Here is a 14,352-nt window from a genome sequence, read left to right as displayed (position 1 = left end):
AAATGCTTCACAGGGTTAAGGAGAAATCACGTCTCCCAGTGTAATAGTTTAGCGAGATGATCCATACATTTTTCTGAACAAAAAAGTGCCATTAATTCTTGTAATGCTTTGTTACTTTCCACAGAATAAGAGAACATACTAAACAAAACAAACAAAAAAACTTGCTGGAATTTCAACGACACTGAGTTGGGAAGAACTTCCCTTTAGACAGTATGATTATTTGGTAAGACAAGGCAAGTGGATGTGGTAGTTTTAAAACATGTCTACAAATTCTTTCACACTTATCTCACAAAATTCCCAGGGCTTCGTAAGACTGTTAATGGAAGCCTGACGGCCCTTGAAGAGGCTGAAGGTGACAGCTTCTAGGCAAGGGAAGAAAATGACACTGCAACCTGGAGGAAGGGGGACTCTAGCTACAAAGCAGCTGAAAGTAAAACTGATGAGAGGGATAAGCTAAAAAAAAAAAAAAAAAAAGACTATTAAATATAAAGGATCCAGGACTCATTGGGTTCAAATATCTGTATCCCATTTACAGCATCTCCACATGCCCAAATAATGCTAAAACAAAGAAATAGGTTCTGGGCTAAGATGAGATTTAGGGTGCTGCCAGGAAAACATGGTCTAAAGATGAAGCCAAGACTGTAGAACCCTTTATTAACACCCTGGAAAGACTTAAGTTGATGCCTCAAATTCCTTTAAGGATCTTAAAAAAGCCTAAGAATTTTAAAGGCATCATCCTACAAGCTTTCCCGTCCTACAACAGCTTCACAAGAAGCCCAAGCAGAAGAGCTTATCTCAAAAAGATTTGGGAGGGTAGCTTTTCCAATGGCATGAACCTCAATAAAATTCACAGGACACTCAAAGCTTTAAAGAGAACTGTGGTGACAAAAACACTGCTTGCTAGCTTGGATTAACAGAGACCAAGACAGTACAAAATGAGAAGAGGCCTTTGGGATTTTCTTAGAAGTTCTATAAGTCCCCCTTCCTCCAGGTTTCAGTGTCATTTTCTTCCCTTGCTGGCTTGAGAAACACTACTCAGCTGCAAACACAGGTCATTTCTTACGAAAATGACAGAACAAAGAGCTCAGAGGGTACAGCAAAGGAGAATCACTTCCATGGTCGGGACTAAGTCCTAACCAAAGAGCTGGCAGCAGGTATCAGAACTGCTATGGACCAGCATGTCTTCCATTTTCCATTTCTGAATGGGAGCGTCTTTAGCAGTTTAACAGAATGCTGGGTATGTGGGTGGCAGAAAATTTGTCCCTTTAGTTCTCAAGTCTTAGTACTGAGAGGACTGGTATTCAAGGGGCTATACTCTAGAAACCACGCCCAGGAGCCTCATCCCCATCCGTACCTGGTGAAAGATGGTAAGATCCTGGACTCAAGCCTGAGCCTGACACCATAACAATTGAGATTTGTGGGGGAACTGAGTAGGGATAAGTGTATTCTTCATGTGGAAGGAATATAAAAAAGTGTGGCCCGTGGGTAGATTATGCTGGTTTTTAAATGTATCCATAAGTTTTTTTAAAAATTTATTCCATAAAAAAAGGTAGACTGTGGGCCAAGCATAAGTGACTTATTCCTAATGAACAGAATATGGTGAAAGAGATGCTGTGTGAATTGCAAGGCGAGGTTAGACAAGGCAACACAGCTTCTGCCTGGCTCTTAACCTTGGAACCCAGCCCCATGTTGTGAGAAGCTCAGGCCACAAAGAGAGCCTCGGTGTTCAGGGTAGGTGTTCCAACTGAGGGGAAGAGAGGCCAGCTCGCCTGGCTATGCTTTTCCTAAGTATAGATTGTGAACAAAATAAACGTTGCTTATTTAAGCTACTAAACTTTGAGGAGATTTTTAGGAAAAAAACAGATAGAAAAGTGGATGAAAAAAAAGAGATAATAAGAAACATAACTTCAACACAGTAGAAATTGGTTTTCTATAAACTGGAATCTAATAAATGTTGAGATTAATTTGAAATGACAAACAGTGCTGATGAGAAGAAGCAGATAACTAGAAGAAAGACCTAAGAACTATTCAGGAGGAAGTTTTTGGCAGGTTCCCTTCACTTACAATTTCTTACAGATAGGCAGGTATGCCTCTTCAGAATTTCCCCTCAAGTTTGAAGATAAGGAAGGTTGGTAAGCAAGGAGACATATGAAGTATAATAGTTGAAAAACAACTAGAAATCGTCAGTTTAATTACCAAAATCAGACTTTTTTACTTCATCTCAATTAACTGAAATTCTAAGGGATAGGCAGCCTTGAATATTTATTAATCTAGGACTCAATCTTCATTGTCCTTTCCTCAGAGAGGAAATAAAACATCATGGAAGCATTTTTAATCTTCTCAGTAGTAAAACAAATGCAGTGTCCTTTGGCAGTATATAATTAAATACAATTTTTCCTTTACCTTACTTAAAGCTTGTTTGTAAGGGAAGGTAGGACTATCTCATTTTTACACTGTACCACAGTGCTTCTCTATATCATAAAAACTGGCTTTGAAATTCAAATTACTAATCTATTATTTGTCCCAGATAAATTGATTATTACCTTTTTTTTAAAAAATTCATTTTATTTATTTTTGGCTGTGTTGGGTCTTTGTTGCTGCGCACAGGCTTTCTCTAGTTAACGGCGAGCAGGGGCTACTCTTTGTTGAGGTGCACAGGCTTCTCATTACAGTGGTTTCTCTTGTTGTGGAACACGGGCTCTAGGTGCATGGGCTTCAGTAGTTGTGGCACACAGGTTCCATAGTTGTGGCTTGCGGGCTCTAGAGTACAGGCTCAGTAGTTGTGGCGCATGGGCTTAGTTGCTCCATGGCATGTGGGATCTTCCCGGACCAGGGCTCGAACCATTGTCCCCTGCACTGGCAGGCAGATTCTTAACCACTGCACCACCAGGGAAGCCCTACCTGGTTTTTAACAGCTATACTCTTAAAGTTTTTTCTTTGGATGGGATTAAATAGTTATTCTATTCATTATGTGTTAAGCTATAAAGTACAGCTATGCATCTCTTTCTTTTTAAATAAAAGAAGGTAGATACAGGGAACTGTGGTTTCTGAGAATTCAGGATCTTTGTCAAGAACGAGATCAGCATGAGTGTTATACACAAGAACCACGTCAAAAGATTTAATTATGAATTGCAACATGATGGCTTAGAGAGACTTCCAATGAGGAAAGCTGACAGCCCAGACTTAATCTCCTCCTAGATGGTGAAACCTATGGATGAGTCTATGAATTATAATGAGCTAAACATAATGAAGCAGATAGCAGACTAAGTCAGCAGATCTTGTGACCAAGATTTGATGGAAACTGGAGTGAAGTGGGGGGCATTGGGTGAGAGACTAAAGGTCTGAATGGAGGGAGAAAAAAAGGAATGGACTTTACCTTTGTAAACCCACTTCCCATCATGTCATGGGGTCAGTGAGGCATAAGCTGGCCACAGGCTCCTTCAAGAGGCAAAAAATCTCCATGGAAGTAGAGTTAAAGACATTCCACTACACTGACTTTTTATTATTACATAAAACAACTGGTAATATGCAAGATGACTAAGAAAGAATTCTCATAAAATCTGACTTGGTACTGGCATAGGACAGACATATAGATCAATGCATTACCATTGAGGATCTAAAAGGAAAGCCCCACATTTATGGCCAACTGATTGTAAGAGTGCCAAATAATTGAATGAGACAAGAAGAGTCTTTTTAACAAATGGTACTGGGACAACAGAATATCCACATACAAAAGAATAAAATTAGACCTCTACCTCATACCATATGTAGAAATTAACTCAATATGCAAGAGCTAAAACTACAGAATTCTTAGAAGAAAACACAGGTGTTTATCTTCATGACTGGATTTGGCAATTCTTAGATATGACACCAAAAGACAAAACTCGACCAACTGAACTTCATCAATATTAAAGACTTCCGTGGTTTGAAGGACACCATCAAGAAGGGGAAAGGGCAAGCTCCTGAATGAGAGAAAATACTTGAAAATCCTATATCCGATCGAAGATTTGTATCTAGGATACAAAAAGAACTCTTACAATTCAATAATAAAAAGACAATCCAACTTAAAAATGGGCAAAAAGTTGAATAGACAGTTCTTCAAAGAAGATACACAAATAGACAATAAGCACATGAAAAGTGCCTCAACATTATTAGTCATCAGCAAAACGCAAATCAAAACCACAATGAGGGGCTTCCCTGGTGGCGCAGTGGTTGAGAGTCCACCTGCCGATGCAGGGGACACCGGTTCGTGCCCCTGTCCGGGAAGATCCCACGTGCTGCGGAGCGGCTGGGCCCGTGAGCCATGGCCGCTGAGCCTGTGCGTCCGGAGCCTGTGCTCCACAACGAGAGAGGCCACAGCAGTGAGCGGCCCGCATACAGCAAAAAAAAAAAAAAACCACAATGAGATGCCACTTCACACCTACTAGGATGGCTATAATCAGAAAGACAGGTAATGACAAGTGTTGACGGGCATGTAGAGAAATTGGAATGCTTACACACTTTGGATAAAGATGTAAAATGGAGCAGCCACTCTGGAAAACAGTACAGCAGTTCCTCAAAAGGTTAAACAGAGTTACCATATGATACAGCAATTCCATTCATAAGTATATTCCAAAAAGAAATGAAAAAAATATGTTCACACCGAAACTTGGACATGAATGTTCATAGAAGCATTATTAACAACAGCCAAAAAGATGGAAACAACCCAAAGGTCCATCAACTGATGAATGGATAAATAAAATGTGGTATGTCCATACAAATGAATATTATTCAGCAATAAAAAGAAATGAAGTATTGATCCACGCTACAAAACAGACATACCTTAAAAATATTATGCTGAATCAAAGAAGGCAGTCACAAACGACCCCATATTCTGTGATTCCACTGACATGAAATACCCAAAATAGGCAAATCTATAGAAACAGGGAGTACAGTCGTGGCACTGGGGCTGGGAATACGAGGAAGAGAAAACTGGCTCAGGGTGATGGCTGAAACGTATAGGGTTTCTTTATAGGGTGATGAAAATGGTCTAAAATTGATTGTGGTGATAACTGTATAACTTTTTGAATATACTAGAAGTCACTGAAGTGTACAGTTTAAATGAGTGAACTGCATGGTATGTTCATTGTATTTCAATAAAGCTGCCACCAAAAAAAATGGATGCTTTGGGGTAATGGTGTGCTGCTCAGCTTCAGATCACTAGCCATGGTTCAAGACACAGACAGTCAACAGTGTGCCCTTTTTATGGAAAAATGATATAGGAAAAAGCTGTCTTTTTTACTGGTATCAAATCTAAAACATTAAGAGACAAATCTGCGTTTCACTGGTCAAAGCATGGAGTGATTTATATTTCCCCAAATTAAGTGACTTTTGGGTCCCAAAACTGATTAAAAATTACCTTATATTTTAGCATATTAATCTGAATATCCATTTCAATTTGATTGATTTTTAAATCTCCATGGAAACTAAGCTCTCCATTTTCATATTCATTTAACTTCCTTCTTGGCATTTTTAAGAGTTTCTTAAGTCTGTAGAAATGCATAGAATGAATAAGTCAAGTTCTTTAAGAGTAGATAATTAATAATTATTTAAACAGATATATGTTCTATCATATAAAATAAATGCTATAAATTATAATTCTTTCTCATATGTTCTAATCCAATATTGTTTGAAAGCATAATGACTAAATTATAATCTTAGGTAAATAATATGAAGAAAAATTTTATGACACACGCTAAGTAAAGAGTTAATATAGTGTGTGTATACATATATTATACAGTTCTTATAAGTAAGCTGTTATTAGTATCCATTTTTAGTATGTTAATATGAAATATTAACTTATTATTAAATACTAGTTATAAACCAGAGATCAGTATCCAAGTTGAAGAAGAAAAGCATATCATATATGAATGTTTTGAAAAGACACAAAAAGACATTTTGGTACCTACTGACCACAGCCTCTACAAGAAGCAAAGAAAGAACACACAAAAAACATCGACACTCACTCAAAACAGAAAAAGAAACAAGAAAGAAAAAAATCTTTGGAGTCTGAGCTGACGGGGAAAAAAACCAGGCTGAGCTTCATAAAAAAGGAAATCAGCAGAGAGAGAATGTGTACCAGTCTCTTCAAGCTGTTTTAAGAGATCTAGAAATCTTGCCCAGCACAATGTTAACAAAATGCCAAGCAATGTAGAGAAAATTAAATGAGAGAAAAATACTAATGAGAATCAGGAAAGAACCATAAGTATAATACCAAAATCCACAGATGCTCAAGTCCTCCTAAGCACATACTCCTGTATACTTTAAGTCATCTCTAGATCACTTATAATACCTAATACAAGGTAAATGCTATGTAAGTAGTTATAAATACAATGTAAATAAATGCTATGGACATAGTTGCCACCTGAGGCCAATCCAAGTTTTGCTTTTTGGAACTTTCTGGAATTTTTTTCCCCCTGAATACTTTCAATCTGAGGTTGGTTGAATCTGCAGATGCTGAGGGCTAACTAACTATGCTCAGCAAATAACCAGAAAGGAAGCCATGTGGAGGCATCACAGACATTGGGAAACACTCTATTTTTTTTTTTTCTTTAATCTGAGTGGTCAAAACATGATCACTAATGTTATTATTCTTTAAGTCACACATATGTTTTTGTATGTATATTCTAGAACTAAACTTTTAGAGCAGAAAGAAAATATAAGCAAAATCAAGGTAGTTTTTGATGTTGTTAAACAGTGACACAAATAGGTTTTTAGATATTAAAATACTTGAACGCTGAAGGGGAAGAACACAACTAAAAGAAGGCAGGATTACCAAAAAAGAGCAAAGATATCTTGCAGACATAAAAATTCAAGGTAGATGATGAAGAGCAGAGTGACATTACTATATGCAAGGCACTCTATTGTTATTGTTTTAGAAATCATTAAAGAGGAACTGTAATACTGGGGCACTCAAAACAGTTTCAGGTTGTGCTGTGAGTTTCTAAGGTAAACTTTTAAATAGGATGGATGATTTAAGTATGAATATACACATACAAAATGAATTTGTATCTAAGGTTTTAATAAAACAAAATTATAGTTAAATCAATTAGTTAATAGTTGAAATTATCAGAAATATTAAAATCTTACCCAGTAATCTCTTTTTCTAATTCACTATTTTTCTTCATTTCTTGATCCAAATTATATTCCAGAGACTGTTTTAACTCAATACATTTCTTTAATTGCTCCTTTTCATCCTCAGACTTTGAAAAAAAAATTTTAATTATGTTTTAAAACCTAGAGACTTACTCTTCTTTCTTAAAAATATTACTTCTCATGAGTTCATGAGTAATATACATTTATAGTGAAACGCAGTTTATAAACCTGATGCCAATAAGGACAGACTTCAAAACTAATGACTTTTCTTGAAACAGCTTATATCGATTTTTCATTTTCATCATTTCATCATTTTCCTAAAATTTAAATTGCCAAAATTTATTTGTTAAAAACAGACGTTTTGGGACTTCTCTGGTGGCATGGTGGATAAGACTCCGTGCTCCCAATGCAGGGGGCCTGGGTTCAATCCTTGGTCAGAGAACTAGATCCCACATGCAGGCTGCAACTAAGAGGTTGCATGCCACAACTAAGGAGCACACCTGCTGCAACTGGGGAGCCCGCCTGCTGCAACCAAGACCTGGAGCAACCAAAAAAATAATAATAAATAAAGAAAGAAAGAAATAAAAAACACAGAGGTTTTTACACGCTAATGAAATTTTTTTAAAGAGTGGCTATATTCACGTTTTAGTTTCTAAAGATGCCCTAGAAACATTTTCATCAATGGTTTAAGATATTCCAGGTTTTGTTAAATCACCTTACTAATATAATCTTTGAAAAATTCCCACACAACATGAGATAAAGCCTTTCATTCTCTGTAAGCGTTCTTCCATAGGTTTCAATTTCTCCATTTCTATTAACCATTCTTCTCTTTAAATAAAGTTTAAGTCTTCTATACACTAAATAAAAATGTAACTTCTTCTTGATTCTTGTAGCTTTTTCTCTCATCCCCACCCCCGCCACTGGACTCTTACATTCTTTTTTAAATTAATTAACTAATTTTATTTATTTATTTTTGGCTGCGTTGGGTCTTTGTTGCTGCGTGCGGGCTTTCTCTAGTTGTGGTGAGCGGGGGCTACTCTTCGTTGTGCTGCGCGGGCTTCTCATTGTGGTGACTTCTCTTGTTGCGGAGCATGAGCTCTAGGCACATGGGCTCAGTAGTTGTGGCTCGCGGTGGCGGACTCTCAACCACCGCGCCACCAGGGAAACCCGGCAGGCGGATTCTTAACCACTGCGCTACCAGGGAAGCCCCGGACTCTTACATTCTTTAACGCATGGTCTCATCCACAATTCATCTTTCATCACTTATTCTCTTCTTTTACACTAAATTGACTTTCAATCTTGTAACTCCACTAAAAGTTTTGAGGGTCATCAAGAACTGTTTCTTCAGTCCTTACCCTGCTTTACTTCTCAGCATCAACTGCTAACATGACCACACTCTGCCTCTGCTCCTCTGAGCCCACCTCAGTCTGAATGACAGTAACCCTTGATGTTCAGTCCTTGACCCTTTCTAATCCTCCTTCTAAATTCTCTCAGGGCTCCTTACATCTCAAGGCTTCATACCGGATTCCCTAACCTACCTTTCCAGCCTTGACCCCTTTGCTGAGATCACCTGTACTTTTCTCTCCCGCTTCTCGCTCCTCATAGACAACATCCTCAGCCACACTCATGAGCCATTACTCGGTGTGGATTATCCTTGTACAGAGCTATTCTTGGACACTTTATGTTTATTCTTATTGGTGTTACTTTGAGTGTAGTGTTATTTTCTAATCTTGGGGGGTACCCTCACCCTTAGCATGTTGACCAGCATACTTTGTCTTTATTTTCTTTTATAATTCCAAAGTTTTTCACAAGGATCAGATTATCAATTATTTGCCCTTGTTTTCTTTTTTTTTTTTTTTGGCTGCATTGGATCTTCACTGCTGCATGCGGGCTTTTTCTAGTTGCGGTGAGTGGGGGCTTCTCTTCACTGTGGTGCGCGGGCTTCTCACTGTGGTGGCTTCTCTTGTTGCAGAGCACAGGCTCTAGGCACGTGGGCTGCAGTAGTTGCAGCACATGGGCTCAGTAGTTGTGGCTCGCGGGCTCTAGAGTACAGGCTCAGTAGTTGTGGCGCACGGGCTTAGTGGCTCCCCGGCACGTGGGATCTTCCCGGACCAGGGATCGAACCCATGTCCAATGCATTGGCGGGCGGATTCCTAACCACTGCACCAGGGAAGTCCCTGCCCTTGTTTTCTTTTGAATAATTTCCTATTCCATAGAGACCTGACCTTATGGAAATCTTCTGACACTCCTTTCGGGTGAATACTCAACTATATTGTTTGGAGTCTTGAGTCAGATAGCGCTCTCTCTTCTTCCCAGCCCAGATTCTTCATCTCAACACTGTGCCGACCATATATCTTAACTCAGGTTGGCTCTGGCCTGGGGATTCCTAAGATGAGAACTTTCTAGAGAAGCCAGGGCTACTGACTGAGTTGGTAAAAAGCTGTCTCATTAAATTTTTGATTTGTGTAGACCTTAAAGTGGCCAATAATTCTATGTCATAATCCTAACTCATTTCTATAGGCATCTACAGAAAATCCCTCATTATTTTTTTAATATGCTTAATCAGTGTGGGGTATTCTTACAAAAATTTCAATTTCTGATACCCGAATAGATTTCTGTGTGACAATGTAAGGGGACATCTGGCACTCTCATTCACATAAGACTCCTTTTGTCAACATATTGTATTGTCACTTGTAAGAAAAGTATGCTAATACAATGTGACTAATTTATATCAAGTCTAGAAAAAATAATTTTCAATGTTTCTTTGAACACAAGAAGGGCCAGTCAATAGAATGTTCTGGTTCCCCTGACAGGTATATCTGTATAATGACACTGCATGAATCTAACTATTGTGATGGAAAGAGACGAGTTGGTAGGTGCATCTACCTCATCCCTCCAACTTAGGGTTCACAATAGAATCTTCTGATTTTTAAATCATAGGTAGCTTCCCCTACAAAGGAGAATATAAATGGCAGGAGAATCCCTTTCTGCTTGGTAAATAGTTACACAGCTTTCACTATACATTGATAAATTGGAATCCTGGATTACACATCAGTCTTTTCTGAGACTGGCTGTTACACCTTTGAAAGGCTGATTAACTCAAGTGTCTGAGAAAAAAATTGTTCCTGAACTTGCTATGCTAGGAGCACCTGTTACTATGTAAGGCCCTGACTGAGCAGCCATTTCTACTTTTTCACTGGCATCTCTTTTCTTTTTTTGAAGAAAAAAGGGGGACTTCCCTGGAGGTCCAGTGGTTAAGACTTTGCCTTCCAATGCAGGGATTTCGATCCCTGGTCAGGGAGCTAAGATCCCACATGCCTCCTGGCCCAAAAACCAAAACATAAGAGAGAAGCAGTATTGTATCAGATTCAATACAGACTTTAAGAATGGTCCACATCAAAAAAATCTTTAAAAAATGAAGTAAAATAAAATCCAAGAAAGGAAAAAATATATTCCTTTCAGAAAAATGCTTGCATAGTGACCTAGTATTCCTTCTTGATAAAGAAAACGAACTACAACATTAAAAGCAATTCATTCTCAGGTTTCCCTGGTGGCGCTCACCCAAAAAAAAAAAAAAAAAAAAAAGTAATTCATTCTCAAAATAGCACTGGAGGGTTTAGATTACAAGGGAAATTCAGAATTCTAGACCAAATCATTACTCAAATTTCTGGACTCAAACAGATATTTGTGTACCATTGTTCATAGCAGCATTATTAACAATAGCCAGAAGGTGGAAAAATCCCAGTGTTCATTGACAGATGAATGAATTAACAAAATGTGGTATATATAAAATATTGCTTTTGGACTGTCACAATCTTTTTAATTAAAATCTTACTAGAAAAATCAATTTTATTATTTCAGTCAACTTCCTCTATAAAGAGGAATTATGCTACTAGTAGCAAGTAGTATCAATATAAAAATAAACTCTTTTATCAATGAGACTTTTCATATTGTCTAAAATATTCTTATATATTACTAGTATAAAAATTAAAATTCCTTTTCAGCATGACAAAAATTAAGAGATTGACTTACTGAACTCGTACTTAACAGGTTTTTCTGAAGCTGTTCAATTTTGCCGGCTTGCTTTTTGACTGTAGCTTTTAACTTGGCATTTTCAATTTCAAGCCTAAAATGCATATTTTAAAATAATTATTCTCACACATAGACTTTTAAAATACCACACATTTTCTGAACAAACACCTGCAGGTTCAATTACATACGTTCTTAGAATTTTGAAAAGGAGATGATTTGGCAATTGTGCCATTTTCTAGTTGTGTTCTGTGGATAATGTAAAAAATTTCGAAATAATGGAGAAAAATTATGCATTTCAAAATAGCTCAAAGCTGAAATGTTTACCCAGCCTCACAATGATGTATTTTATTGTCATTACTGATATAATTCTCATACTATACTGCTTATCTGCTCTATACTTAAGTTATTTTCTGTGCTGCTTCAAATTGTACTTTTGGATGTGATCCTGCGTCTTCTCAGCACATCTCATGGCCTCTGTACGTCGATCCTGTGCTTCTTGCAACTAAAAGGAGAAAAAATTTTTTTAAATTACTGATAACCTAGCAAATCCGCCATCATCTGTTTTCATGTCTTTCATCTGCATATTGTTTATGACTACTTTCCTGCTGCAACAGCAGAGTTGAGTTGCTACAACAGACACCTTGTGAACCACAAAGCCTAAAATATTTACTATCTGGCCCTTTACAAGTTACTGACCTCTAGTACTAAACCACAACATCACTCATGCTTTAAATTATATTTTATCAAATAAATACACGAACTTATAAATTGGCCAAATGGGGAAAGACATTTATATTTTTTATTCCACGCTCTATACCAATTATAATTTTAAATATCCACATAAGTGAATGACCACAGCTCTTCCAGTGATTATGAACATTCACACTACACACTGCTGTTGGTGACAGCCAGATGCTTCAGCGACTAGTGTGAGAGGCGGTATCTACACAGGAGCCAGAACGCGTGGGTCTGAGTCCCAATTCCACCAGTTATTTGTTGGATGTCCTTGAGCAAATTACTTAAATTTTCTGTGTCTCAGTTTCTCCAGCCGTAAAATGAAGAAAATAATAGCACTGACCTCACTGGGATGTCGGGAAGATTAAATCGGGGGAGGGGGGTAAACATAACGTATTTAGAAAAGTACGTGGCACATAGTAAATGCTAAGTGTTTACAATTAGAATTATTACTATTGCTGTATTTTATGTTCTAAACAATTTGATATTTTAGGCAGATGGCGCGCCAACAGAAGTGGTCTCCTGTACAAGTCCCACTGAAAGCATTCTCCATACCATTGAAATTGGCAGTAAACGGGGAGTGTGAGGACCAGAATGTATGTGCCCAGTACTTCAAAAACTTTCACTGATTCCACTAATCAACCAGTACTTTTTTCCACTTATAATAATTTATAACTTACTTCCTCTCTGTACTACTCAGTGGGCAGTGATCATGAATTTAATATGCGAATAGCACCTCCTGGATTGAGTGGTACATAACTTACATGACCATCAGAGGAAGGGTTAAGTCACTGGCATGGAAATATCACCCTATTGCTAAATCAAAGTTCTGAATCAGTTCACTCCCAGCGACTGTTTATGTCTAGAAAGTACTCGGATGAGAAAATTAAGGTTATGTGGTATGGATATCGGAGAAGCTATCCACAGAGCTTTACAGCTGGTGAAATGCTATAAATGTGAAAATCCTCAGTTCTGGCTGCATAATGAAGGAAGGCAAATTTAGATTTTTTTTTCCAGAGTGAGGGAAAAAAAAAAGAGCATTTAATTGAACAATTCTCCTCTATTAGATTAAGAGCTTTTCATTTTATATTTAATTGCTTAAAATACATTTTAATAAAAGATTTATTATATCAATAGCTCCAAGAAAAAATTATTGGTATGGTATAAAGTACTTAATTGTATCCTAGCAACTGTTAAGCTAAAATATTTTCAATTTATGCAAGACAGGTGCCGTGCATATCAATAAATATTACCTGTTAGACAAATTTATACTTAGACAAGATTCTCTCTCATGAAAAATATTAAAAGTGTAAAACTGAGGGCAAAACTGTTCTTCACAGACTAGATGTCAGGGTCAATGAGAGCTAGGACAGTCAGAGAGAGCTTCATGGAGAAGACTGGGGGCCAGGTCTGAATAAATGGAGGATTAGGCAGGAGGAAAAGAAACTGTAAAGACAGAAAGGACAGCATGAGTAAAGGCCAAGAAAAGGTGAAATCAGCCAATTAACTCAGAGGATAAAATCCAACAGCAGGGAGATAAAAATTATGTCCACACAGTAACTTGTAAATAAATGTTCACAGCAGCATTATTAACAGCCCAAAGGTGGAAATAACCCAAAGGCCCATCAACTGATGAATGGATGAATGGCTTAGCCACATAACGTGCTGTTCGACAATAAACAGAAATGGAAGTACTGATATGCGCTATAACGTGGATGAACCTCGAAAATGTTACGTCAAATGAGAAAAGCTAATCACAAAGGACCACATACTGTGTGATTCCATTTATATGAAATACCCAGAATAGGCACATCTACAGAGACAGAGATTAGACTGGTGGTTGCTGGGGCTGAGGGAGATGGGGGCCATGGGTGATGGCTAAGGGATGCAGGGTTTTCCTTTGGGGGTGATGGAGATGCTCTATAATTGACTGTGGTGCCAAGTGCATGACTCTCTGAATATACAAGGAGAGATTCAACTACACATTTTAAATGGGTGAATTATACGATATGTGAATTATCTCAATAGTTTTCTTAAAAATACAATGGCAGGATCTATATAATTTTCTTAATTTTCTATTTTGGGTGTACATACTATACACGATCTGAGTATCTCTACGCTTTTACAATATATCTAAAATGAAAAGAAAATGAAGGCAATGCCTAACTTCAACTGGTTTGTCTAATGACCTTTCTGCACAAGTTATTCTGAAATCCATGAAATAAATATCCACAGATACTATAACCATTCACGAAAGTGAAGATGAAAAATGACAATTTTATGGAACATTCCATTAAACATTATCCTCTGATTTTATCTGGCTTGCTTCATCATGGTAGTAGAGATATCACTAAAAAATACTGTTTAATAGAAAAAAAAGTCTCTCAACTTCTGTGAGGAATCATGCACAATTCTCAACTTTCCTAAGGGTAAATAAACATTGTAAGAAAA

General features: G+C 37.4%; 1 protein-coding gene across 2 annotated transcripts in view; it reads right to left on the bottom strand.

Annotated features, from left to right (window-relative positions):
* Positions 1-14,352, bottom strand: part of ANKRD26 (ankyrin repeat domain 26) — an 83,604-nt gene that overhangs the window by 8,033 nt on the left and 61,219 nt on the right. For both annotated transcript variants that reach the window (XM_024734168.1, XM_024734167.1), the window contains 4 exons: positions 11,598-11,668; positions 11,167-11,260; positions 7,129-7,241; positions 5,399-5,528 (listed from right to left, as the gene is read on the bottom strand). In XM_024734168.1, the coding sequence (XP_024589936.1) occupies positions 5,399-5,528; positions 7,129-7,241; positions 11,167-11,260; positions 11,598-11,668 (408 nt within the window). The remainder of the gene's footprint in view (positions 1-5,398; positions 5,529-7,128; positions 7,242-11,166; positions 11,261-11,597; positions 11,669-14,352) is intronic.

This window comes from Neophocaena asiaeorientalis, unplaced genomic scaffold (assembly GCF_003031525.2).
Source record: "Neophocaena asiaeorientalis asiaeorientalis breed wild unplaced genomic scaffold, Neophocaena_asiaeorientalis_V1.1 scaffold120, whole genome shotgun sequence".
NCBI classification, from domain to species: domain Eukaryota; kingdom Metazoa; phylum Chordata; class Mammalia; order Artiodactyla; family Phocoenidae; genus Neophocaena; species Neophocaena asiaeorientalis.
This window is presented reverse-complemented; position numbering and strand designations above follow the sequence as displayed.